Source organism: Scyliorhinus canicula, chromosome 20, assembly GCF_902713615.1.
Source record: "Scyliorhinus canicula chromosome 20, sScyCan1.1, whole genome shotgun sequence".
Classification (NCBI taxonomy): Eukaryota; Metazoa; Chordata; class Chondrichthyes; order Carcharhiniformes; family Scyliorhinidae; genus Scyliorhinus; species Scyliorhinus canicula.
The window spans coordinates 73,951,154-73,974,845 of NC_052165.1; the positions used below are offsets into that span (position 1 = coordinate 73,951,154).

At 52.6% G+C, this 23,692-nt stretch overlaps 1 protein-coding gene across 1 annotated transcript in view; it reads right to left on the reverse strand.

The window, feature by feature from the left end:
- Positions 1 to 23,692, reverse strand: part of tmtc1 (transmembrane O-mannosyltransferase targeting cadherins 1) — a 175,121-nt gene that overhangs the window by 11,716 nt on the left and 139,713 nt on the right. Inside the window, exons 11-14 of the mRNA XM_038780874.1 lie at positions 21,236 to 21,344; positions 17,186 to 17,288; positions 14,785 to 14,920; positions 38 to 182 (exon numbers count right to left, since the gene is read on the reverse strand). Of these exons, the coding sequence (XP_038636802.1) occupies positions 38 to 182; positions 14,785 to 14,920; positions 17,186 to 17,288; positions 21,236 to 21,344 (493 nt within the window). The remainder of the gene's footprint in view (positions 1 to 37; positions 183 to 14,784; positions 14,921 to 17,185; positions 17,289 to 21,235; positions 21,345 to 23,692) is intronic.

Consider the following 23,692-nt stretch of genomic DNA (forward strand, 5'->3'; position numbering starts at 1 on the left):
CCGTAACATTTCAAGTTTCCTTCAGCCGTGTACATACCACCGCCAGTTGTAGTTCGCTGTTTGCGGGCTGCATTGCGATGGCCTCTTTGTAGATGCGCAGGGCTTCCTCGTACCTCCCAGTGTTGTAGAACAGAGCCCCCAGGGGAGACAGAACTTCCACCGTCCTGGTTACCTCAAGTGCTCTGCAAACAGTAACAACAGAACGCCTTGAACAAGTGGACAAGCTCTCCGATACGTCCCTTTTATCTGAGGCACCAATCTCTGGATTACAGTCTGTAGATGAGGGACAAAAGCACAGTAAACTGCCGATATGGCCGACTCCCAGGTCCACCCCAGTGTTCAAGGGTCAAGCAGTGATGGAACCATCAATTCACGCGACACGTGCTTTCAGATATGAACAGTGGTTTTAATCTACTTACTTCAGAGCCAACCTGTTACCCGTTGAACTCTCGACGATCTCAGGCTGGCTCTGGACACGGTTATTTATACAGCAGTCTAGGGGAGGAGTCGTGGGCGGAGCCGAGGGTGGAGCCCTGTACAAACTCCTGAGCATTCCCAGAGCTACTCCCCCTAGTGGTCGGATAACGCTACTGCGCTTACAATGGTATTGGCAAATACAGTGTGAATTACTAAGTGACATTCACCACAAGCAGTTCAAGTGGTCTTAATACGGGAGTCACTGTGAGGCAATGCAGTGACTGGGAATAGCCAGTTCAACCACTGCCGATTTGGGGCCTAACAGTGATGGGCGTCAGTGTTCGGAACATCATTCGCCACATCGAAAGGGTCCATTTTTTCCAAATGCTCTTAATTGCAAGATTTCTGAAGAGGAAAACTGGAGTCCAATCCGCCTTTTTCCTGCTCAATTCAAAAGAGAAATGGTCAGCAGGCGAGGCAATAGCTGTAGAGAAAGCAGACAGATTAACCTCCGAGGTAGAGGCCCATCATTCAAACCGGAGAGATGACGGCATTTAAAAAGGAATGGGAACAGGACAAGGGCAGCATGGTAGCATAGTGGTTAGCACAGTTGCTTCACAGCTCCAGGGTCCCAGGTTCGATTCCCAGCTTGAATCACTGCCTGTGCAGAGTCTGCACTTTCTCCCCGTGTCTGCGTGGTTTTCCTCTGGGTGCTCCGGTTTCCTCCCACAGTCCAAAGATGTGCAGGTTAGGTGGATTGGCCATGCTAAATTGCCCTGCGCTAAGGTGGGGTTACCGATTTACGGGGATAGGAAGGTGTGGGCTTAAGTGGGCTGCTCTTTCCAAGAGCTAGTACAGACTCGATGGTCCGAATGGCCTCCTTCTGTACTGTAAATTCTATGATGAAATCTATGATGGGGGTGGGGTAAACGAGCACACACAAAGGACAAGGAGACAACCAAAGACTGAGGGAGGCCCTTCTCCCCGGCGGTCCGGTCAAAGGTGACCCCTCTGGGGCGGATGAGATGGTGGCGGGGCGGGGAAGCCAGGCAAAACGCCGCAGGCATCGGTGGAGGTGAGGTGGTGAGGTGGTGGGGGGTGAGGTAGTTTGGGGGGGGGGGGGGGGGGGGGGGTTTGGAAAATCCTGTCCATAGACCAGAAAAGGTGAGTGAGAAGACATCTCAAACAGGATGGGGGCAGGCAGGAAAAGGTTATTGTATCGCACCTTTCACAAACACAGATATCCTAAAGCACTTCACAGCCACAGAAGAACTTCTGAAATGTAGTCACTGCTGTAATGCAGCCAATTTCACACAGCAAATCACACAAAGAGCAATGTGAGAATCACCAGACAACCAGTTTTTAACCATGTTGATTGAGGGATAAATATTGGCCAGAACTACAGGCGATAACATCATTGTTCACACTGGGAAGGTTGCCATGGGATCTTTTCTGTCCCTGGAGAAGGCTGGTGGGGCCTCAGTTTGATGTCCCATCAAAAAGATGAGGGAGGGTAGCATTCCCTCACAGAGCAATTTATTCTACACTTTCATACTTTACGCCTCTTATGATGATTTCACTTCTGTCATTAAACTGTCTTCAGTTCTCCACTTAAGGTGTGTGTGTGTGTGTGTGTGTGTGTGTGTATGTGTGTGTGTGAGAGACAGTGTGTGATTTGAGCGTGTGAGCAAGTGTGCAGTGAGCGTGTGAGTAAGTGTGCAGGGAGCGTGTGAGCAATTGTGCAGCAAGCGTGTGAGCAAGTGTGCAGGGAGCGTGTGAGCAAGTGTGCAGGGAGCGTGTGAGCAAGTGTGCAGGGAGCGTGTGAGCAAGTGTGCAGGGAGCGTGTGAGCAAGTGTGCAGGGAGCGTGTGAGCAAGTGTGCAGGGAGCGTGTGAGCAAGTGTGCAGGGAACGTGTGAGCAAGTGTGCAGGGAACGTGTGAGCAAGTGTGCAGGGAGCGTGTGAGCAAGTGTGCAGCGAGCGTGTGAGCAAGTGTGCAGGGAGCGTGTGAGCAAGTGTTCAGGGAGCGTGTGAGCAAGTGTGCAGGGAGTGTGTGAGCAAGTGTGCAGGGAGCGTGTGAGCAAGTGTGCAGGGGGTTTAGCGGATGCAGGGGCAGTTTAGCGTTTGCGCGGAGAGTTTAGCATCTGCGGGGGGAGTTTAGCGTCTGCGCGGGGGGTTAGCATTAGCGTGGGAAGTTTAGCTTCTTCATTGAGAGTTAGCACCTGCGGGGGGAGTTTAGCATCTACAGGGGGAGTTTAGCATCTACGGGGGGAGTTTAGCGTCTGTGGGGGGAGTTAATTCGTCTGCGTGGGGGGGGGTTTAGCATCAGCGTGGGGAGTTTAGCATCTGCGTTGGGAGTTAGCACCTGCGGGGGCAGTTAGCACCTGCGGGGGGAGTTTAGCATCTACAGGAGGAGTTTAGCGTCTGTGGGGGGAGTTCATGCGTCTGCGTGGGGAGTTTAGCATCTGCCGGAGGGAGTTAGCACCTGCGGGGGGAGTTTAGCATCTACAGGGGGAGTTTGGCGTCTGCGGGGAGAGTTTAGCGTCTGCGGGGTGAGTTTAGCATCTGCGGGGAGAGTCTAGCGTCTGCGGGGAGAGTCTAGCGTCTGCGGTGAGAATTCAGCGTCTGCGGGGAGAGTTTAGTGCCCACGGGGGGAGTTTAGCATCTGCGGGGGGAGTTTAGCATCTGCGGGGGGAGTTAGCATCTACAGGGGGAGTTTGGTGTCTGCGGGGGGAGTTCATGGTCTGCGCGGGGGGTTTAGCATCAGCGTGGGGAGTTTAGCATCTGCGGGGGGGAGTTAGCACCTGCAGGGGGAGTTAGCACCTGCGGGGGGAGTTAGCACCTGCAGGGGGAGTTTAGCATCTACAGGGAGAGTTTAGCGTCTGCGGGGAGAGTTTAGCAGATGCAGGGGGAGTTTAGCGTCTGCGGGGGGAGTTTAGCGTCTGCGGGGGGAGTTTAGCGTCTGCGGAGGGGGAGTTTAGCGTCTGCGGAGGGGGAGTTTAGCGTCTGCGGGGAGAGTTTAGCAGATGCAGGGGGAGTTTAGCGTCTGCGGGGGGAGTTTAGAGTCTGCGGGGGGAGTTTAGAGTCTGCGGGGGGAGTTTAGCAGATGCAGGGGGAATTTAGCAGATGCGGGGAGAGTTTAGCGTCTGCGGGGAGAGTTTAGCGTCTGCGGGGAGAGTCTAGCGTCTGCGGGGAGAGTCTAGCATCTGCGGGGGAGAGTCTAGCATCTGCGGGGAGAGTCTAGCGTCTGCGGGGAGAGTCTAGCGTCTGCGGGGAGAGTCTAGCATCTGCGGTGAGAATTCAGCGTCTGCGGGGAGAGTTTAGTGCCCACGGGGGGAGTTTAGCATCTGCAGAGGGAGTTTAGCATCTGTGGGGGGAGTTCATGCATCTGCGTGGGGAGTTTAGCACCTTCGGGAGGGAGTTAGCACCTGCGGGGGGAGTTAGCACCTGCGGGGGGGTTTAGCATCTAAAGGGGAGTTTGGCGTCTGCGGGGGAGTTCATGGTCTGCGCGGGGGGTTTAGCATCAGCGTGGGGAGTTTAGCATCTGCGGGGGGGAGTTAGCACCTGCAAGGGGAGTTAGCACCTGCGGGGGGAGTTAGCACCTGCAGGGGGAGTTTAGCATCTACAGGGAGAGTTTAGCGTCTGCGGGGAGAGTTTAGCAGATGCAGGGGGAGTTTAGCGTCTGCGGGGGGAGTTTAGAGTCTGCGGGGGGAGTTTAGCAGATGCAGGGGGAATTTAGCAGATGCGGGGAGAGTTTAGCGTCTGCGGGGAGAGTCTAGCGTCTGCGGGGAGAGTCTAGCGTCTGCGGGGAGAGTCTAGCGTCTGCGGGGAGAGTCTAGCGTCTGCGGGGAGAGTCTAGCGTCTGCGGGGAGAGTCTAGCATCTGCGGTGAGAATTCAGCGTCTGCGGGGAGAGTTTAGTGCCCACGGGGGGAGTTTAGCATCTACAGGGGGAGTTTAGCACCTGCGGGGGCAGTTTAGCGTCTGTGGGTGGGGGGAGGGGAGTTTAGGAGATGCAGGGACAGTTTAGCGTCTGCGGGGGGAGTTTAGCGTCTGCGAGGGGAGTTTAGCATCTGCGGGGGGAGTTTAGCGTCTGCGGGGGGAGATTAGCGTCTGCGGGGGGAGATTAGCGTCTGCGGGGGGAGATTAGCGTCTGCGGGGGGAGATTAGCGTCTGCGGGGGGAGATTAGCGTCAGCGGGGGGAGTTTAGCGTCTGCGGGGGGAGTTTAGCGTCTGCGGGGAGGAGTTTAGCGTCTGCGGGGGGGAGTTTAGCGTCTGCGGGGGGGTGTTTAGCACCTGCAGGGGCAGTTTAGCATCTGCGTGGGAAGTTTAGCATCTGCGGGGGGAGTTTAGCACCTGCGGGGGCAGTTTAGCGTCTGTGGGTGGGGGGAGGGGAGTTTAGGAGATGCAGGGACTGTTTAGCGTCTGCGGGGGGAGTTTAGCGTCTGCGGGGAGAGTTTAGCAGATGCAGGGGGAGTTTAGCGTCTGCGGGGGGAGTTTAGCGTCTGCGGGGAGAGTTTAGCGTCTGCGGGGAGAGTCTAGCGTCTGCGGGGAGAGTCTAGCGTCTGCGGGGAGAGTCTAGCGTCTGCGGGGAGAGTCTAGCGTCTGCGGGGAGAGTCTAGCATCTGCGGTGAGAATTCAGCGTCTGCGGGGAGAGTTTAGCACCTGCGGGAGGGAGTTAGCACCTGCAGGGGGAGTTAGCACCTGCAGGGGGAGTTAGCACCTGCGGGGGGAGTTAGCACCTGCGGGAGGGAGTTAGCACCTGCGGGAGGGAGTTAGCACCTGCGGGGGGAGTTAGCACCTGCGGGGGGAGTTAGCACCTGCGGGGGGAGTTAGCACCTGCGGGGGGAGTTAGCACCTGCGGGGGGAGTTAGCACCTGCGGGGGGAGTTAGCACCTGCGGGGGGAGTAAGCACCTGCGGGGGGAGTTAGCACCTGCGGGGTGAGTTAGCACCTGCGGGGGGAGTTAGCATCTACAGGGGGAGTTTGGTGTCTGCGGGGGGAGTTCAGCATCAGCGTGGGGAGTTTAGCATCTGCGGGGGGGAGTTAGCACCTGCAAGGGGAGTTAGCACCTGCGGGGGGAGTTAGCACCTGCAGGGGGAGTTTAGCATCTACAGGGAGAGTTTAGCGTCTGCGGGGAGAGTTTAGCAGATGCAGGGGGAGTTTAGCGTCTGCGGGGGCAGTTTAGAGTCTGCGGGGGGAGTTTAGCAGATGCAGGGGGAATTTAGCAGATGCGGGGAGAGTTTAGCGTCTGCGGGGAGAGCTTAGCGTCAGCGGGGAGAGTCTAGCATCTGCGGGGAGAGTCTAGCATCTGCGGGGAGAGTCTAGCGTCTGCGGGGAGAGTCTAGCGTCTGCGGGGAGAGTCTAGCATCTGCGGTGAGAATTCAGCGTCTGCGGGGAGAGTTTAGTGCCCACGGGGGGAGTTTAGCATCTGCAGGGGGAGTTTAGCACCTGCGGGGGCAGTTTAGCGTCTGTGGGTGGGGGGAGGGGAGTTTAGGAGATGCAGGGATAGTTTAGCATCTGCGGGGGGAGTTTAGCGTCTGCGGGGGGAGTTAGCGTCTGCGGGGGGAGTTAGCACCTGCGGGGGGAGTTAGCACCTGCGGGGGGAGTTAGCACCTGCGGGGGGAGTTAGCACCTGCGGGGGGAGTTAGCATCTACAGGGGGAGTTTGGTGTCTGCGGGGGGAGTTCATGGTCTGCGCGGGGGGTTTAGCATCAGCGTGGGGAGTTTAGCATCTGCGGGGGGGAGTTAGCACCTGCAGGGGGAGTTAGCACCTGCGGGGGGAGTTAGCACCTGCAGGGGGAGTTTAGCATCTACAGGGAGAGTTTAGCGTCTGCGGGGAGAGTTTAGCAGATGCAGGGGGAGTTTAGCGTCTGCGGGGGGAGTTTAGAGTCTGCGGGGGGAGTTTAGCAGATGCAGGGGGAATTTAGCAGATGCGGGGAGAGTTTAGCGTCTGCGGGGAGAGCTTAGCGTCTGCGGGGAGAGTCTAGCGTCTGCGGGGAGAGTCTAGCGTCTGCGGGGAGAGTCTAGCGTCTGCGGGGAGAGTCTAGCGTCTGCGGGGAGAGTCTAGCATCTGCGGTGAGAATTCAGCGTCTGCGGGGAGAGTTTAGTGCCCACGGGGGGAGTTTAGCATCTGCAGGGGGCAGTTTAGCACCTGCGGGGGCAGTTTAGCATCTGTGGGTGGGGGGAGGGGAGTTTAGGAGATGCAGGGACAGTTTAGCATCTGCGGGGGGAGTTTAGCGTCTGCGGGGGGAGTTTAGCGTCTGCGGGGGGAGTTTAGCGTCTGCGGGGGGAGATTAGCGTCTGCGGGGGGAGATTAGCGTCTGCGGGGGGGAGATTAGCGTCTGCGGGGGGGAGATTAGCGTCTGCGGGGGGAGATTAGCATCAGCGAGGGGAGTTTAGCGTCTGCGGGGGGAGTTTAGCGTCAGCGGGGGGTGTTTAGCGTCTGCGGGGGGTGTTTAGCATCTGCGGTGAGACTTCAGCGTCTGTGGGGAGAGTTTAGTGCCCACGGGGGGAGTTTAGCATCTGCAGGGGGAGTTTAGCACCTGCGGGGGGAGTTTAGCGTCTGCGGGGGGAGTTTAGCATCTGCGGGGGGTGTTTAGCACCTGCGGGGGCAGTTTAGCATCTGCGTGGGAAGTTTAGCATCTGCGGGGGGAGTTTAGCACCTGCGGGGGCAGTTTAGCGTCTGTGGGTGGGGGGAGGGGAGTTTAGGAGATGCAGGGACTGTTTAGCGTCTGCGGGGGGAGTTTAGCGTCTGCGGGGGGAGTTTAGCGTCTGCGGGGGGAGATTAGCGTCTGCGGGGGGAGATTAGCGTCTGCGGGGGGAGATTAGTGTCAGCGAGGGGAGTTTAGCGTCTGCGGGGGGAGTTTAGCATCTGCGGGGGGTGTTTAGCATCTGCGGGGGCAGTTTAGCATCTGCGTGGGGAGTTTAGCGTCTGCGGGGGGAGTTTAGCACCTGCGGGGGCAGTTTAGCGTCTGTGGGTGGGGGGAGGGCAGTTTAGGAGATGCAGGGACTGTTTAGCGTCTGCGGGGGGAGTTTAGCGTCTGCGGGGGGAGTTTAGCGTCTGCGGGGGGAGTTTAGTGTCTGCGGAGGGGGAGTTTAGCGTCTGCGGGGGGAGTTTAGCGTCCGCAGGGGGAGTTTAGCAGATGCAGGGGCAGTTTATCGTCTGCGGGGGGGGAGTTTAGCGTCTGCGGGGGGAGTTTAGCAGATGCAGGGGGAGTTTAGCGTCTGCGGGGAGAGTTTAGCGTCTGCGGGGAGAGTCTAGCGTCTGCGGGGAGAGTCTAGCATCTGCGGGGAGAGTCTAGCGTCTGCGGGGAGAGTCTAGCGTCTGCGGGGAGAGTCTAGCATCTGCGGTGAGAATTCAGCGTCTGCGGGGAGAGTTTAGCACCTGCGGGAGGGAGTTAGCACCTGCGGGGGGAGTTAGCACCTGCGGGGGGAGTTAGCACCTGCGGGAGGGAGTTAGCACCTGCGGGGGGAGTTAGCACCTGCGGGGGGAGTTAGCACCTGCGGGGGGAGTTAGCACCTGCGGGGGGAGTTAGCACCTGCGGGGGGAGTTAGCACCTGCGGGCGGGTTTAGCATCTACAGGGGGAGTTTGGTGTCTGCGGGGGGAGTTCATGGTCTGCGCGGGGGGTTTAGCATCAGCGTGGGGAGTTTAGCATCTGCGGGGGGGAGTTAGCACCTGCAGGGGGAGTTAGCACCTGCGGGGGGAGTTAGCACCTGCAGGGGGAGTTTAGCATCTACAGGGAGAGTTTAGCGTCTGCGGGGAGAGTTTAGCAGATGCAGGGGGAGTTTAGCGTCTGCGGGGGGGAGTTTAGAGTCTGCGGGGGGAGTTTAGCAGATGCAGGGGGAATTTAGCAGATGCGGGGAGAGTTTAGCGTCTGCGGGGAGAGCTTAGCGTCTGCGGGGAGAGTCTAGCATCTGCGGGGAGAGTCTAGCATCTGCGGGGAGAGTCTAGCGTCTGCGGGGAGAGTCTAGCGTCTGCGGGGAGAGTCTAGCATCTGCGGTGAGAATTCAGCGTCTGCGGGGAGAGTTTAGTGCCCACGGGGGGAGTTTAGCATCTGCAGGGGGAGTTTAGCACCTGCGGGGGCAGTTTAGCGTCTGTGGGTGGGGGGAGGGGAGTTTAGGAGATGCAGGGACAGTTTAGCGTCTGCGGGGGGAGTTTAGCGTCTGCGGGGGGAGATTAGCGTCTGCGGGGGGAGATTAGCGTCTGCGGGGGGAGATTAGCATCTGCGGGGGGAGATTAGCGTCTGCGGGGGGAGATTAGCGTCTGCGGGGGGAGATTAGCGTCAGCGAGGGGAGTTTAGCGTCTGCGGGGGGAGTTTAGCGTCAGCGGGGGGTGTTTAGCACCTGCGGGGGCAGTTTAGCATCTGCGTGGGGAGTTTAGCGTCTGCGGGGGGAGTTTAGCACCTGCGGGGGCAGTTTAGCGTCTGTGGGTGGGGGGAGGGGAGTTTAGGAGATGCAGGGACTGTTTAGCGTCTGCGGGGGGAGTTTAGCGTCTGCGGGGGGAGTTTAGCGTCTGCGGGGGGAGTTTAGTGTCTGCGGAGGGGGTTTAGCGTCTGCGGGGGGAGTTTAGCGTCTGCGGGGGGAGTTTAGCGTCTGCGGGGGGAGTTTAGCGTCTGCAGGGGGAGTTTAGCAGATGCAGGGGGAGTTTAGCGTCCGCAGGGGGAGTTTAGCAGATGCAGGGGCAGTTTATCGTCTGCGGGGGGGAGTTTAGCGTCTGCGGGGGGAGTTTAGCAGATGCAGGGGGAGTTTAGCGCCTGCGGGTGGAGTTTAGCGTCTGCAGGGGGAGTTTAGCGTCTGTGTGGGGAGTTTAGCGGATGCATGGGAAAGTTTAGCGTCAGCGCGGGGAGAGTTTAGCGTCTGCGTGGGGAGTTTAGCGTCTGTGTGGGGAGTTTAGCGTCTGCGTGGGGAGTTTAGCGTCTGCGTGGGGGGTTTAGCATCTGCGTGGGGGGTTTAGCATCTGCGTGGGGGGTTTAGCATCTGCGTGGGGGGTTTAGCGTCTGGGCGGGGAGTTTAGCGTCTGGGCGGGGAGTTTAGCGTCTGCGTGGGGAGTTTAGCGTCTGCGCGGGGAGTTTAGCGTCTGGGCGGGGAGTTTAGCGTCTGCGCGGGGAGTTTAGCGTCTACGCGGAGAGTTTAGCGTCTGCTTGGGGAGTTTAGCGTCTGCGCGGGGAGTTTAGCGTCTGCGCGGGGAGTTTAGCGTCTGCGCGGGGAGTTTAGCGTCTGCGCGGGGAGTTTAGCGTCTGCGCGGGGAGTTTAGCGTCTGCGCGGAGAGTGTAGCGTCTGCGTGGGGAGTTTAGCGTCTGCGTGGGGAGTTTAGCGTCTGCGTGGGGAGTTTAGCGTCTGGGCGGGGAGTTTAGCATCTGCGCGGGGAGTTTAGCGTCTGCGTGGGGAGTTTAGCGTCTGCGCGGAGAGTTTAGCGTCTGCGCGGGGAGTTTAGCGTCTGCGTGGGGAGTTTAGCGTCTGCGCGGAGAGTTTAGCGTCTGCGTTGAGAGTTTAGCGTCTGCGCGGGGAGTTTAGCGTCTGCGCGGGGAGTTTAGCGTCTGCGCGGAGAGTTTAGCGTCTGCGGGGAGTGTTTAGCGTCTGCGTGGGGAGTTTAGCGACTGCGGGGAGAGTTTAGCGTCTGCGCGGGGAGTTTAGCGTCTGCGCGGAGAGTTTAGCGTCTGCTGGGAGAGTTTAGCGTCTGCGGGGAGAGTTTAGCGTCTGCGTGGGGAGTTTAGGTCTGCGCGGAGAGTTTAGCGTCTGCGGGGAGAGTTTAGCGTCTGCGTGGGGAGTTTAGCGTCTGCGGGGAGAGTTTAGCGGATGCGTGGGGAGTTTAGCGTCTGCGGGGAGAGTTTAGCGTCTGCGTGGAGAGTTTAGCGTCTGCGTGGGGAGTTTAGCGTCTGCGTGGGGAGTTTAGCGTCTGCGCGGGGAGTTTAGCGTCTGCGTGGGGAGTTTAGCGTCTGCGCGGGGAGTTTAGCGTCTGCGTGGGGAGTTTAGCGTCTGCGTGGGGAGTTTAGCGTCTGCGCGGGGAGTTTAGCGTCTGCGCGGGGAGTTTAGCGTCTGCGTGGGGAGTTTAGCGCACGGATATGATAAGTGTGTGGGGAGCGTTTGATGGGCATGTGGGGTGAGCATGTTGTAGGCATGTGGAGGGTGTGTGGCAGATGTGCGGGTTATGTGCCATGATCACGCGGTGGGTGTGGTGAACCTGTGGTGGGTGTGGCGTGTTCAGTTCCTTTCTTTATTGCTGTTCACTTGCCATTTCTTCCCATCCTGTGGGAGGGTGCCCAGCTGATCTTTAGTGTCTGCACGAGGAGTTTAATGCCCCTCAGTTGCTGACTGACCTGCCCAGTTTTTCCAGAACTTTTGTTTTCCAGCAATTGCAGCATTTGTATTGATCTGTTTTCCTACTCGTTTCTCTTCCCACTTGTCAGTATAGACCCAGAGGGAGTTGTCTAAACCAACACCCCTTCAAAACAGTACCATTAATTTTTCCATATTTATTCATTGCTGTTTTTCTCTTAAATCTCTCTCATTTCCTGCCTCCCTCTCCTGTACCGCCACACCCAAGTACCTTGGCCAACTAGATGTTTATACTTTGATAAAGAGTGCCTGCCATGCGGTCTGATCCTGTTGTCTCTCTGAGCCTGGGCCCCGGCCAGTATTATCCCTGCACCAAGGCGATCGTAGCAGCCCTATCAATTCCCTGACAGAGGTCAGTAAAACCTGCACAGTCAGAGGTCTGATGCTGTAACTTTTCTGGTCTGTTTGCGCCACAGAGAGGGAGGGAGTGGGGCCCGTTGTGTTTCTTAAAATTACACTGTGGTTAACAAAGTGGAACTCATTATCAGGCACTACTCCAAAGAGAAATGGAATGGGTAACGCACTTTTAAGTAACTCCTTTTGGAAAGAATTGTATAAATATATAATTACGAAGGGCGACACAGTGACATGGTGGTTAGCAATACTGCCTCATAGCGCCAAGGACTCGAATTCCCTTCTGACCTTGATAGCACAGTGGTTAGCACAGTTGCTTCACAGCTCCAGGGTCTCAGGTTCGATTTCCAGCTTGGGTCACTGTCTGTGCAGAGTCTGCAAGTTCTTCCCGTGTCTGTGTGGGTTTCGTCCAGGTGCTCTGGTTTCCTCCCACAGTCCAAAGATGTGCGTGTTAGGTGGATTGGCCATGCTAAATTGCCCTTAAGTGTCCAAAAAGGTTAGGTGGGGTTACGGGGATAGGGTGGAGGTGTGGGTATAGAATGGAGGTATGGGCTTGGGTAGGGTGCTCTTTCTAAGGGCCAGTGCAGACTCGATGGGCTGAATGGTCTCCTTCTGCACTGAAAATTCTACGATTATCTTTGTGGAGTTTGCACTTTCTCCCAGTGTCTGCGTGGGTTTCCTCCGGGAGCTCCGGTTTCCTCCCACAATCCAAAGATGTGCAGGCTAGGTGGATTGGTCTGCTAAAATTGCCCTTTATTGTCGAAAAATTGGCCTGAGACTACCTGTGAGCATGAGATGTGGTGCAATGCCCCCTCGAGCTATAAGCTCTTGCCGACAGACTGACGACCTTTTCCAGGAATGATTAACGACAGAAACAGATGAAAGTCTGACCTACGCACCATCAGGGGGCAGAAAAGTAGAGAAAGAAGGAGGAAGAGAGAAAGAGATAGTTACAAATTGATGGAACCATCAATTCACCAGACACGTGTTTCCGATGTGAATCTAGGCTTTAATCGACTTACTTCAGAGCCAGCCTGTTACCTGTCGATGAACCCAGGCTGACTCTGGACACGGGTACTTATACAGCTGCACTAGGGGGAGGAGTCGAGGGCGGAACCAAGGGTGGACCCCAGTACAAGTTCCTAAGTGCTCCCAGCGCTACTAGTGGTAGGACTGCGCTACTGTGCTTACAACAGTGTGAATTAACATATATATTAACATATATTACATTCACCACACAAATGGAATTGAGTTCTGTACACAGATGGAGACAATGGAGTTACATGTGAGACCGGTGCTCCATTTGAGAGGAGCACTGGGGAACCAGGCCATGGTAGGCTGGTCCTAGAATGTGAACGAGGCTAGCTAATGGGGTTCTTTACTGCTGTTGGAGGATGGGAAGGAACTCTGCGCAATTTTGTCCTCAAAGATTAAAAGGATCAGACTAAGGCAATAAGACATCGTGGAGGCAGAGAAGCAGAATTGTGTCAGTGTTGGACAAATACAAAGACTAACTGGAGTTTTGACAAACACTTCCGACCAAGTACAGCAGCTACTCAAACACTTGCCAGATATTTATACCCCATGATGGGTTGAAGTGTTTAACAGGGACACACACTGGTTGAGTGTCAGTGTATGGAAGGTATCCCAGATTCTGTCAGGCTTGCTGGCAATGTGGTTGGAAGGAACCTTTCCATTTTTTGTCAACAATTGTTTGAGTCTCGGGTGGTGCTGCGTTTTCCTTCTTTGTTTTAAGAGCTTTCTTACCTCGGGCTCTCTCATGATGTTGTATTACCACAGCTGCACAGACTAAAAATGGCTCTGTCAAGAATTGAGGCCCTTGGACCACTAGGTCCCTGGTTCAATTCCTCGTCTACACCACGTGCAGTTGAGCTGAGCCGGGCTTTTTTCTCCCTTGGGAATGCTAACCACCTAACTGAACATGCTCAGCCTTGGAATTATTCTCATCAAACTTCTCCGCAACGAGTGTGTTGTCCAGAATTGGACTAAATATTCCAGTTGGGTCCAGCCCCTCGAACCTGTCCCGCCATTCAATGAGATCATGGTTGATCTGTGGCCTAACTCCATATATCTGCCACTGGCCCATATGTTTTAATATTTTTACTTCACAAAAATCTATCTTGGATTTAAATTGAACAACTGTTGTAGCTTCACCTGCTGTTTGGGGGAGAGAGCTCTAAACCTCGACCACCCTTTAAGTGAAGAAGGGCTTCCTAACATCCCAGCATCTCTCCTGAACCGTCTGGCCCTAATCTTTAGGCCATGTCCACTAGTTTTACAATCTCCAACCATTGGACATAGTTTATCTTTATCTAATCTGTCTTTCCCTGTTAATCTCTTAAATACTTCGATAGATCACTCCTTAACCTTCTAAATTCTAGCGGAAACAGGTAACATTTGAGTAATCGCTCCGCGAAACTTAACCCCTGTACTCCAGGTATCATTTTTGTAAACTTAGGTTGCAATACCTCCAAAGCCAACGTATGGTGCCCAGAACCACTCGGAGCACTACAATTGGGGTCTAACCAAGGTTTTGTATAGCTGCAGCGTAACTTCTCTCTGTACGGATGCTGAGTGACCAACATCGTCCTTTCCAACATTTTTACTGTTTCAGGGCTTGGAGTTTCTGGGCACAGGGCCCTCAGATTTCCTGGTAGGAGGCCTCCTCCGTGAGGCTTTACTGTACTTCAGTTTTGGGTTCCAGTTACCGGAGGTGCAATCGCCCTGTTAATTCTGGGCTCGCCGCAAAAACAAGTCACATTCATCCGGGCAAGGGAGGTTCGTGGAACACTTTGCACTTCAGCCTTTCGTAACAGACACTCCCAAGTCAGGGTTAGATTCAGAGTTGAGCTCTCTCTGCCCTGATGCCAGGCCACACCCCAGCCTCACTGCCGATCCCCGCTAGCCTCAGGTCAGATCCCTCCGTGACAACCCTCTATGAGAAGAACACCAACGTACTCGATAGAATTTGCATTTATCTAGCACCTCCCGTGACCTCAAAATATTGATTTACAGCCAATGAAGTACCTTCAAACTGTAGCCAGGTGTGCAATCTAGAAAACTCTGCAGTTAATTTGCACATGGTTAATTCCCATCAACAGCAATAATGATGAGATGATCCGTTTGTTAGTGATGTTGGTTGAGGAATAAATACGGTCGTCTGAGAGAACACCCCCAAGTTCTCTTTTGAATTGTGCTGTGGGAGAGGGCAGACAGAGGACAGGATTTTCCAGCCCCTCCAAAAGTCAATGGACCTTTGGCCGACCCGCTGCATCCTCTGCGAACGGGGGTCTAACCACAGCAGGGTCAGAAAATCCAGGTCAGAGTTTTGGTCGAACATCTCACTCACTGGATCACTAATCTCGTGCGCCATTTCCATTTCCCACAACCCATTCTCTTCCTCCGAATGACAATTTAGTGCCAATTAAGGGGCAGACTTGTGCTATGGTCCCCGATCCCCCCCCCAGAGGCTGTTCAAATTTCACGCCTGACCCTTACCCCCAGCCAACACGAGGAGATCTTTCACCCCACCCACTGATCCGAAGGAAAGTAAACAGACCACACAAAATGAAACGTTGATGAAAAGCCCATTCACAAGACCAAATGGACAGAATTCCTTGCGGAGTTTCACCAAATTCGTAGCCTGTTGGCACACTTACCGTTTGTACCAGGTTTCGGCCTGCTTGTTCTTGTTAGCCGAACGCAGCAGTCGACCGAGATTCACCATGGCAACGTAATGTTTGGGGTTCAGCTGAATGGCGTGCAGATAATGAGCCGAGGCTCCGTTCGCATCTCCTGCAAAAATCAACAAATTCCAAAGATCAGTAGAACGGTAAAGACAAGTTGCTCTGACTGGGCAGCGGGCTGTAGAGGCTGGCTGGCTAGGTGAAAATGAAATGAAATGAAAATCGCTTATCGTCACAAGTAGGCTTCAAATGAAGTTACTGTGAAAAGCCCCTAGTCGCCACATTCCGGCGCCTGTTCGGGGAGGCTGGTACGGGAATTGAACCGTGCTGCTGGCCTGCCTTGGTCTGCTTTAAAAGCCAGCTCTTTAGCCCAGTGTGCTAAACCAGCCCCTGTTTATGCCCCTAGGTATATTCAAGGTGGAGATAGATTTTTAATCAGTAAGAGAATCAAGAGTTATGGGGATAAAGCAGAAATGTGGAGTTGAAGATTATCACATCAGATCAGTCATGATCTCATGGAATCGACAAAGGACAAATAATACAGCACAGGAACAGGCCCTTCTGCCCTCCAAACCTGTACCGGTCATGACACCACCCTTGGCCAAAACCCTCAGCACTTCCTAGTGCCGTATCCCTCTATATCCATCCTATCCATGTAATGTGGGAGTCGAATGGCCTACTTCTGTGCCTACCTCTTATGGTTTTATGGGGAGGGTGGAGGAAGCAAAGTCAGTAGCGACTGTCAATATGGAACTGGATCAATTCTTGAAAAAGACCAAGAAAAAGAAGTTTGCGAAGGGGAAAGAGCAAGGGGATCAGGACTAGTCAGCCAACTTTTTCAAAGGCACAATGAGCGGAATGACACCTATCTGTGCTGACCACTGAGGCGATTCAGCCAAGCTCTTTTGGAATAGGGTTAATATCCTTTCTTCAGGAAATCAACAACCTGAAAAACGTTCGCTGTTTTTCCCCTCCACAGTTGCTGCCAGAGCTGCTGAGGTGTTTTCCAGGAGATGATGGGTGTTGCGGGAGGTCTGCAATCCTTCTCGAGCTGAATGCCAATCTGGCATTGCCAAGGACCGCCAACAGATCGGTCACAGGGACCTCTGGTTCAGTTTGTGGCCATTCTCCCAGCCCAAAGGATTGCACCCTATAGACTCGCATGTACCAGCAGAGCGCTGAATTTGACTTAACGATCAGAGGTTCTTTGCTCAATGAATTCTTCGTTATTGTTGGGTCACTGGGGGAGGCGGGGGGGGGGGGGGGGGGGGGGGGAGAGGGGGGCACGGTGGCACAGCCTCCGTACCAGCCTCCCCGAACAGGAGCTGGAATGTGGCGACTAGGGGCTTTCCACAGTAACTTCATTTGAAGTTGGGACAATAAGCGATATCCTATAATAAAGCGATATACAATATCCTACTTGGGACAATAAGCGATTTTCATTTCATTTTTTCCACAGTGGTTAACACTGCTGCCTGACAACGCAGGGACCTGGGCTCAATTCCTACCTTGGGTGACTGTCTGTATGGAGTTTGCACTTTCTCCCCGTGTCTGAGCGGGTTTCTTCCGGGTGCTCCGGTTTCCTCCCGCAGTCCAAAGATGTGCAGGTTAGGTGGATTGGCCTTGATAAATTGACCCTAGATAGGATTACGGGGATTGTGTGGGGTTTGAGCCTAAGTAGGGGACTCTTTCAGAGGTTCAGTGCAGACCCAATGGGCTGAATGGCCTCCTTCTGCACTGTAGGGGTTCTAAGAGAATTGGTTGGCAAGTCTACCCGGGACACACACTCATTTCCAAGTGGCATGTCTGAAACAGGAGCATTCACTCAAGGATCTGGTAGCAGGTTGCCAACCTCTCCCCTCAGGTACATGTCGCAGGAGTTAATAAAGGAGAAAGTAAGAAGTAGAAAGTCATGCCTTTCACCACTTGGACTTGGGTTCAAAATCAAGCTCAGGCCAGCTGGATGAAAGTTTCCCTATCTTTTGGCAGGAAGGGTTGAATGTGACATGGTTCTGTGGCCAATGTCAAACTAACATCAAGTTGGCATGGGTCCTCAGCCCAAAAATGCTTCCAATTAGCATCAACTGGACAATCTTACTCGAGGATTAGGGATGTGGAAATTGGAACATCAACACTCTGGCACACTAAACACCATTCTCTAAAAGGTATGACCAAGGCAATGTTGGGATAGAGGACCGAGAGCTTTCAAAAGACACTCACTCTCCAGTTTCCCACAGGCAGAATGGAAACCCAGGTAAGATACTGAAGCCCGGCCTCGAGGACAATACTCCTGCATTAGCCGAACGAGTGAAGACAAGTCCAGACGATAGTATGTCATTCATGAGCGTCAGATAATAATGCTTCCATTGCTTACCTCGGTCAACTAGGAAGACGCCGTAGTTGTTGTGGAGGTCGGAGTTCTCGGGACAATGTTCAATGCCGCTCACATATACATCATCAGCCTCTCCGAATCGCTCCTTTGAAAAGATGGGGATGGGGTGTGTGAAGAAAGTCTATTATTTTATAAGCCTTAACATGGGAAATTCGTACTCTTGATCCCATTGAAAGAGCACCAGATAGCTAATGGGAATAAGATTGGATGTGACTGCGCAATGATGCACTTTCACAGACTTCCTTTGTGAATACAAAAAAGATTTATTAATAAGAAAATAGCAATCACGTGGCTGCAGTTGGCTCCCTGCACGTCTCCTGCCTAAGAGGACTCCACCCCTTGGGGTGATTACCCACTCCTGAGTCCCAATTGGACTCCCAAGCAAGTGACTATTACTCTGCTGTGTTGCCCTTAAAGGAACAATCACCAGAGACTGTGACCACCCACATGATGAAATAGCTCCATTAGGCTGTAACCTCAAAAGAAAAGAGCACCAATTTCACCATGTCCTTGCTGTGTGGGTGAAACTGCCAAATCTAGTCACAGATTAAGTTTCGGAAACTCACCAAACTCACTACACATGAGACCCTTACAAGCCAGACTCACTAACTGCGGCTGGACATATTCCTGCAGATGTCATCACATGACCTCCCTCTTCTGACCGACCCGCGTCCCCCCACCCCCCCTCCCCCACATTTTTGCCATTGAACAAGCACCATTTTTTTTTGAAAACCCTATGATCTTTCTAGCAGGATTCTCAAAGCAGTATCCTGGGGATTTAATGTTTAATTTCTTGGAGATTCCAGACTAATCTTGGAGGATTGCCAATACTCCTCCACCCGCCTCTCGTACAAACATGCATCCTATGTGTCAAGTTAGATTCAAAAGGGCCCCCCAGCCTAATAGCTGCTGTTGTTGTTAATGAGACTGTTGAATATGATGGCTGGAGTTTGAAAGCCATCCATCAGTACATTATACTCTCCCTCCAACTTCGGGGGGGGGGGGTCATAGAATCAGAGAATTTACAATACAGAAGGCTATTCGGCCCATCGAGTCTGCACCAGCCCTTGGAAAGAATGTCCTACTTATGCCCATACCTCCACCCTATCCCAGTAACCCCACCTAACTCTTTTGAACACTAAGGGCAATTTATCATGGCCAATCCACCTAACCTGCACATCTTTGGACTGTGGAAGGAAACCCACGCAGACACGGGGAGAACTCCGCACAGACAGTGACCCAAGCCGGTAATCGAACCGTGAAGCAACTGTGCTAACCACTGTGCTGCCGTATTGCCCACGAGGGGGGGGGTGGGGGGGAGTGGGCAGAGAGTCACCGAACGGCAAACCCATGAACATCGAGACTAATTATGGCAGACTCGCCCAAGGTCAGCACAGACTGGGAATGTGAGGTGAGATCTTCCAATTAATTGTATCGTTCAACACCGCCCACACCCCCAATTCCCGCTCCTTATATCTTAACCTCCTGCAGCCCTAAACCACAAAAGAACTCTTGTGCTCCTCCAATTCCAGCCTCTAATGCATCCCTCAATTTCCTGCATCTACCAGTGGCAACCATGACTTGAGGTACCCAGGCCGTAAGCTTGCGAACTCCTTCCCCCAAATCTCTCCTCTGTCACTCTCTTTCTCTTCCTTTTACCCATATCTTTGACCAAGCATGTGGCCCTGGTGTCACTTCTTTTCGTATGGTGCTGACACTTATCTGACGACACGCCTCTGAAGTGCCTATCCTGCCAAAGGTGTTCTAAAAATGTAAATTGTTGTCTGGTTCAGTACAGCACCAATGGTGTATTACCCCATTTGGCCAATAGGTGGAGCCATGTTCCATATTCTTGGCATAAACTATTTGAACGTCCTGGAGTCTAAAAGTCTGACATTGTAAGGCTGCCCTTTTGGTTAACATTGAATCTCCTTCCGCCCTTTCAGGCAACACAAATCACAAGCGTAATAGTCGCTGCACATCAAAAGGTTATCTGGTTCTGTGATCAATTATTTTAATATATGCCCTCTGATTATATACCCAGCAGCCCCTGGACTTCTCCTTATTTAATCTATCAAAACGCCACATAATTTTAAACAACTCGTGTAAACCTCCAGTTAACCTTCTCTGTTTAAATGAAAACGATCCCAGCCTCTCCGCAAATAAATAGTGGTGCCAGCATTCGAGCACTCGACTAAAATGCAGCTCTCAAGGGGAAAACAACAGACTTCAGTCAGCGGCACTTAACCCCAAGTACCTCACTGAGTGCTACAAAACATCAAATTTACCTGGGGCTGGGGCCTGTTGGGTATGTGTTCAAAAACACTGTAACTTCAAGGGCCATGCACGATGTTTAAATGCATATTCCATTGACTTGTCTCATGGGTTGTTGATTCTAACACATCTTCCATACAATCCCGACCGTGCAGAAGGAGCCCATTCGGCCCATCGAGTCTGCACCGACCCTCCAAAAGAGCGCCCTACCTCGTCCCACTCCTCTGCCCTATCCCCCATATCCTCGCACATTAATCAAAGCCAATCCACCTAACCGGCACATCTTTGGACACTGTGGGGTAATTTAGCATGGCCAATCCACCTGACATGCACGTCTTTGGACTGTGGGAGCAAACCGGAGCAAATCCACGCAGACACGGAGAGAACGTGCAGACTCCGCACAGCCACCAGAGGTCGGAATTGGATCCTGGACCCTGGCGCTGTGAGGCAGCAGGCACAGGGAGAAAGTGCAAACTCCACACAGACAGTCACCCGAGGTCGGAATTGAACTTGGGTCCCTGGCGCTGTGAGACAGCAGTGCTGCTGGTTTTGGTTTTGGATTTAGCCACTGAAATAATGCTTCCCAAACCTCCAGACTCACCAAGTTTTGATGGGAAAACAGCCAATCTTGGTACTGATTTCCCCAAGTGATGGAGCGCAGTCTGTAAAAACATTGTACATGGCATATGGTTGACCCACAGAATGTGAGTGTTGGACTTTGCTGACGTACAAAAATAATTTAGTGTCAGTGTATCACACGTCATTGAAAGCGTGGTTTGCTGTAATTCCAGAGTAAGATCACACTAAACACACACGTGGACACTGAAATACATTTATGTATCCACAACAGCTATGTTATTAAGGCAGGTCGACAGGAGCCAATGGGCTATCTGCAGATTGCCAATATAGGTGTACCATGTGGTAACTCATTCTGGGCTCCTGTCTTTGGAGCCACTGAAGAAGTGCTTCACCTCGATGACTCAAAAGGCAAAGAGAAACCCTGCAAACAGAAGCCACTATATTTTTCATGGCATAGTCAAAAGGTCTATAAATGGCCACAATTAAGTGTAAAGTGCTGCTCTGAAACAGAATAAAGGCTCCTGGAGTATCTCCTGGAGTATTTGACCTTTGGAAAGTTCTTCCGGGTTCCACAAAGAGAACATCCTAAATTTAATTCGAACCAATTAGACAATATGTTGTGAGAACTTGTTATTTTTTTCTCGAATGAATGAACTGAGTCTCACTCATTATAGCCTGATTTCTGCTCTGTGGGATCTATCCTCCAACACAAATGCAGTGACTCCCGCGATAACAAGAGCCTCTCGAAGTTTGAGAGAAGTTTTGCCTTGATACAGTTTTGTAGAGAAAGCGATGATGCTGGACAAAAATGGAGAAGTGCATCAATTTGAAGCGACACACCGTCCTCCTTCAGTAACATGAGGAGTGTGTGTGGTGGGAGCAGGGGGGAAAGGGGAAGTAAGCAGAGTGTCTCTGGAGTTGTGAAGGTCGAAAGATTCTACATCTGACGGCCAATGATTGACACCCAAAGTTACGCCAATCTGGTAGGCTCGCTAATTGAAGCCCTGAGCCAGGTAACATTGTTGACGACGAACCAACAAATCTACATCCCAACAGATTGGACAAGCGAGAGGAGACTCATTTGCACATTAGGCTGGTAGCCAGGCTGGTCGCATTTCTCAATAAATCATCAAACAACTTAATGAATGGTCTCACTGCTTCAACTACACCATGACCCACCTGTTCAGCCAGCAGAGCTGCAAGGCTGGAGTAGGCATCTGCAAACTGGGGACCAAACCTCACCGAATCACGCAGTAACTGTTCGGCCTCGGCCAGTTTCTTCTGGGATCTGTAAGATAGGAAATGCACCAGGCTTCATCAGTGTCAGTCAGGCCTATTTGTCCCTTTGGCAAGTGGTGCGAGCACCAGTCCGGGTTAATGCCAGACCACCGGACTCAGTTTCATGTAGGTACCATGCTGCCAGGCGCAAAACCACTTACATGCCCATAGTGCCCTTCTTAAGAGTCGCAATTCAAATCTAAAACCATGAGTAGTAAGAGAATGTATAGGAAATAGAGAGAGGGAGAGAAAGCGGAGAAGGGCTAGAGGGGACGAGGGATGGAGGAGGAGGAGGAGGAGGAGGATAAAAATTAATCTCCTTGATTCCCACAAACAAACCCTCTTTTAAGTATTGACCTAGAAGTCATGGCTCTTGGTCTTTTATCATGAATGGGGAATGTTTAAGCCCTAAAAGTTACCTTAAGTTTGATATTTCTCTTTCATAGAATTCCTGCAGTGGAGAAGGAGGCCATTTGGCCCATCGAGTCTGCACCGTTCCTCTGAAAAAGCACCCCCCCTCCCCTACACCCACTCCCCCGCCCTATCCCTGTAACCTAATCTGTGCTTCCCTAGACATTAAGGGACAATTTTAGCATGGTCAATCCACCTAACCTGCACATTTTGCACTGTGGTAGGAAACCGGAGCTCCCGGGTGAAACCCACGCAGACACGGGGAGAACGTGCAAACTCCACACAGTCACCCAAGAACAGAATTGAACCCGTGTCCCTGGCACTGTGAGGCAGCAGTGCTAACCGCTGTGCCACGTGCCGCCCATTTGTTACTGTTTAATTACTGATACATTTACTGTTGATTTGGCAACCATAACAGCAATCGATAGAGGTGCCTCTCTTACGCTAAAGCTGTATCCTCGGTCATTTCAGCTGAACTGGAGTTTGTTTAAGCAGGACTAGGGAGAGGACTGTCCAGCAAGATCATCATCATTAATAACAAACTGTTAGTCCACACACCTCCTTCAGCTGAAATGTCACTGTCAATTAATCACCTCAACCAGCCCAATAACTGAAATTAACAATAATGATACTGACATTGATCCACCCTGCAGCTCCAGTCAATTTCAGGCAACAGTCATTATTTTTCTCATGTATTATAGACTCAGTGAAGAAATTGTTTCGGAATCTCCGAGCACTTCCCTTTAAAATCTCAACCGGCAATTTGAGCAAAGGCTTCGATCTATCATTTAAACGCTTGAAGATATAGCACCTTGTTATGTTGACTGGTAGATTTAGCAGCAATGATTACTGGGAGAGTCAGCCACACTCGCCAGTGTAGGCCCAATAGCTCAATCAACAGCTACGTCCTTCTTCGTCTTGGGTTCTTTTGCAAAGGCTGGTCCGACCAACAGCACCGTGACCTCCATCATGTTTAGGGAGCAAAGGTCAGATCCCAAATCCACCCCACTGGAATGGAGAACGAACCCTTTGCTGCTGGCACCACGCCGGCCTAACGGTGGGCAGCACGGTAGCATAGTGGCTAGCACTATGGCTTCACAGCGCCAGGTTCGATTCCCGGCTTGGGTCACTGTCTGTGCGGAGTCTGCACTTTCTCCCCGTGTCTGCGTGGGTTTCCTCCGGGTGCTCCGGTTTCCTCCCACGAACTGAAAGACGTGCTGTTAGGTGAATTGGACATTCTGAATTCTCCATCCGTGTACCCACACAGGCGCCGGAATGTGGCGACTAGCGGCTTTTCACAGTAACTTCATTGCAGTGTTAATGTAAGCCTACTTGGCCCTGGCAAGGAGGCTTGAGTCACTGTGGCAACAGACACTTTGACATGCATGTTGTTGCCACAGCTATCGGTAGTGATGGTAGAGGCTCCAACTTTCTATTCATTATAAGCTGACCAGTAATCTTGCCCACTCTTCCCACCTGCCATTGGTTTGTGGGAAGGGTTTTTCAGATTGACACTCGACTTGTTTTGGCTGCGTGACGAACCAACCTTCCTTCACCATTAGGTCCTGGAGAGGGATTTGAACCCAGAGCTTCAGACTCAGACTACGCCAGAGGACCCCCTCCACAACAGCCATTAGAACACAAAAATTTTCTTTTTGGAAATACACGTTATTCAGCACATCAAAAAGCCCCATGGTAGGGGGTAGCACATGGCCCAGTGATTAGCATTGCTGCCTCACAGCGCTGAGGACCCGGGTTTGAATCCTGGCCCTGGGTCACTGTCCATGTGGAGTTTGCACATTCTCCAGGTGTCTGCGTGGGTCTCACACCCCCACAACCCAAAGATGTGCAGGGTAGGTGGATTGACTAATTGCCCTTAATTGGAAACATTAAAAAAATGCCCCACAGCCTCACTCATCTGGTCATTAATTAAATGCAGATTTCACA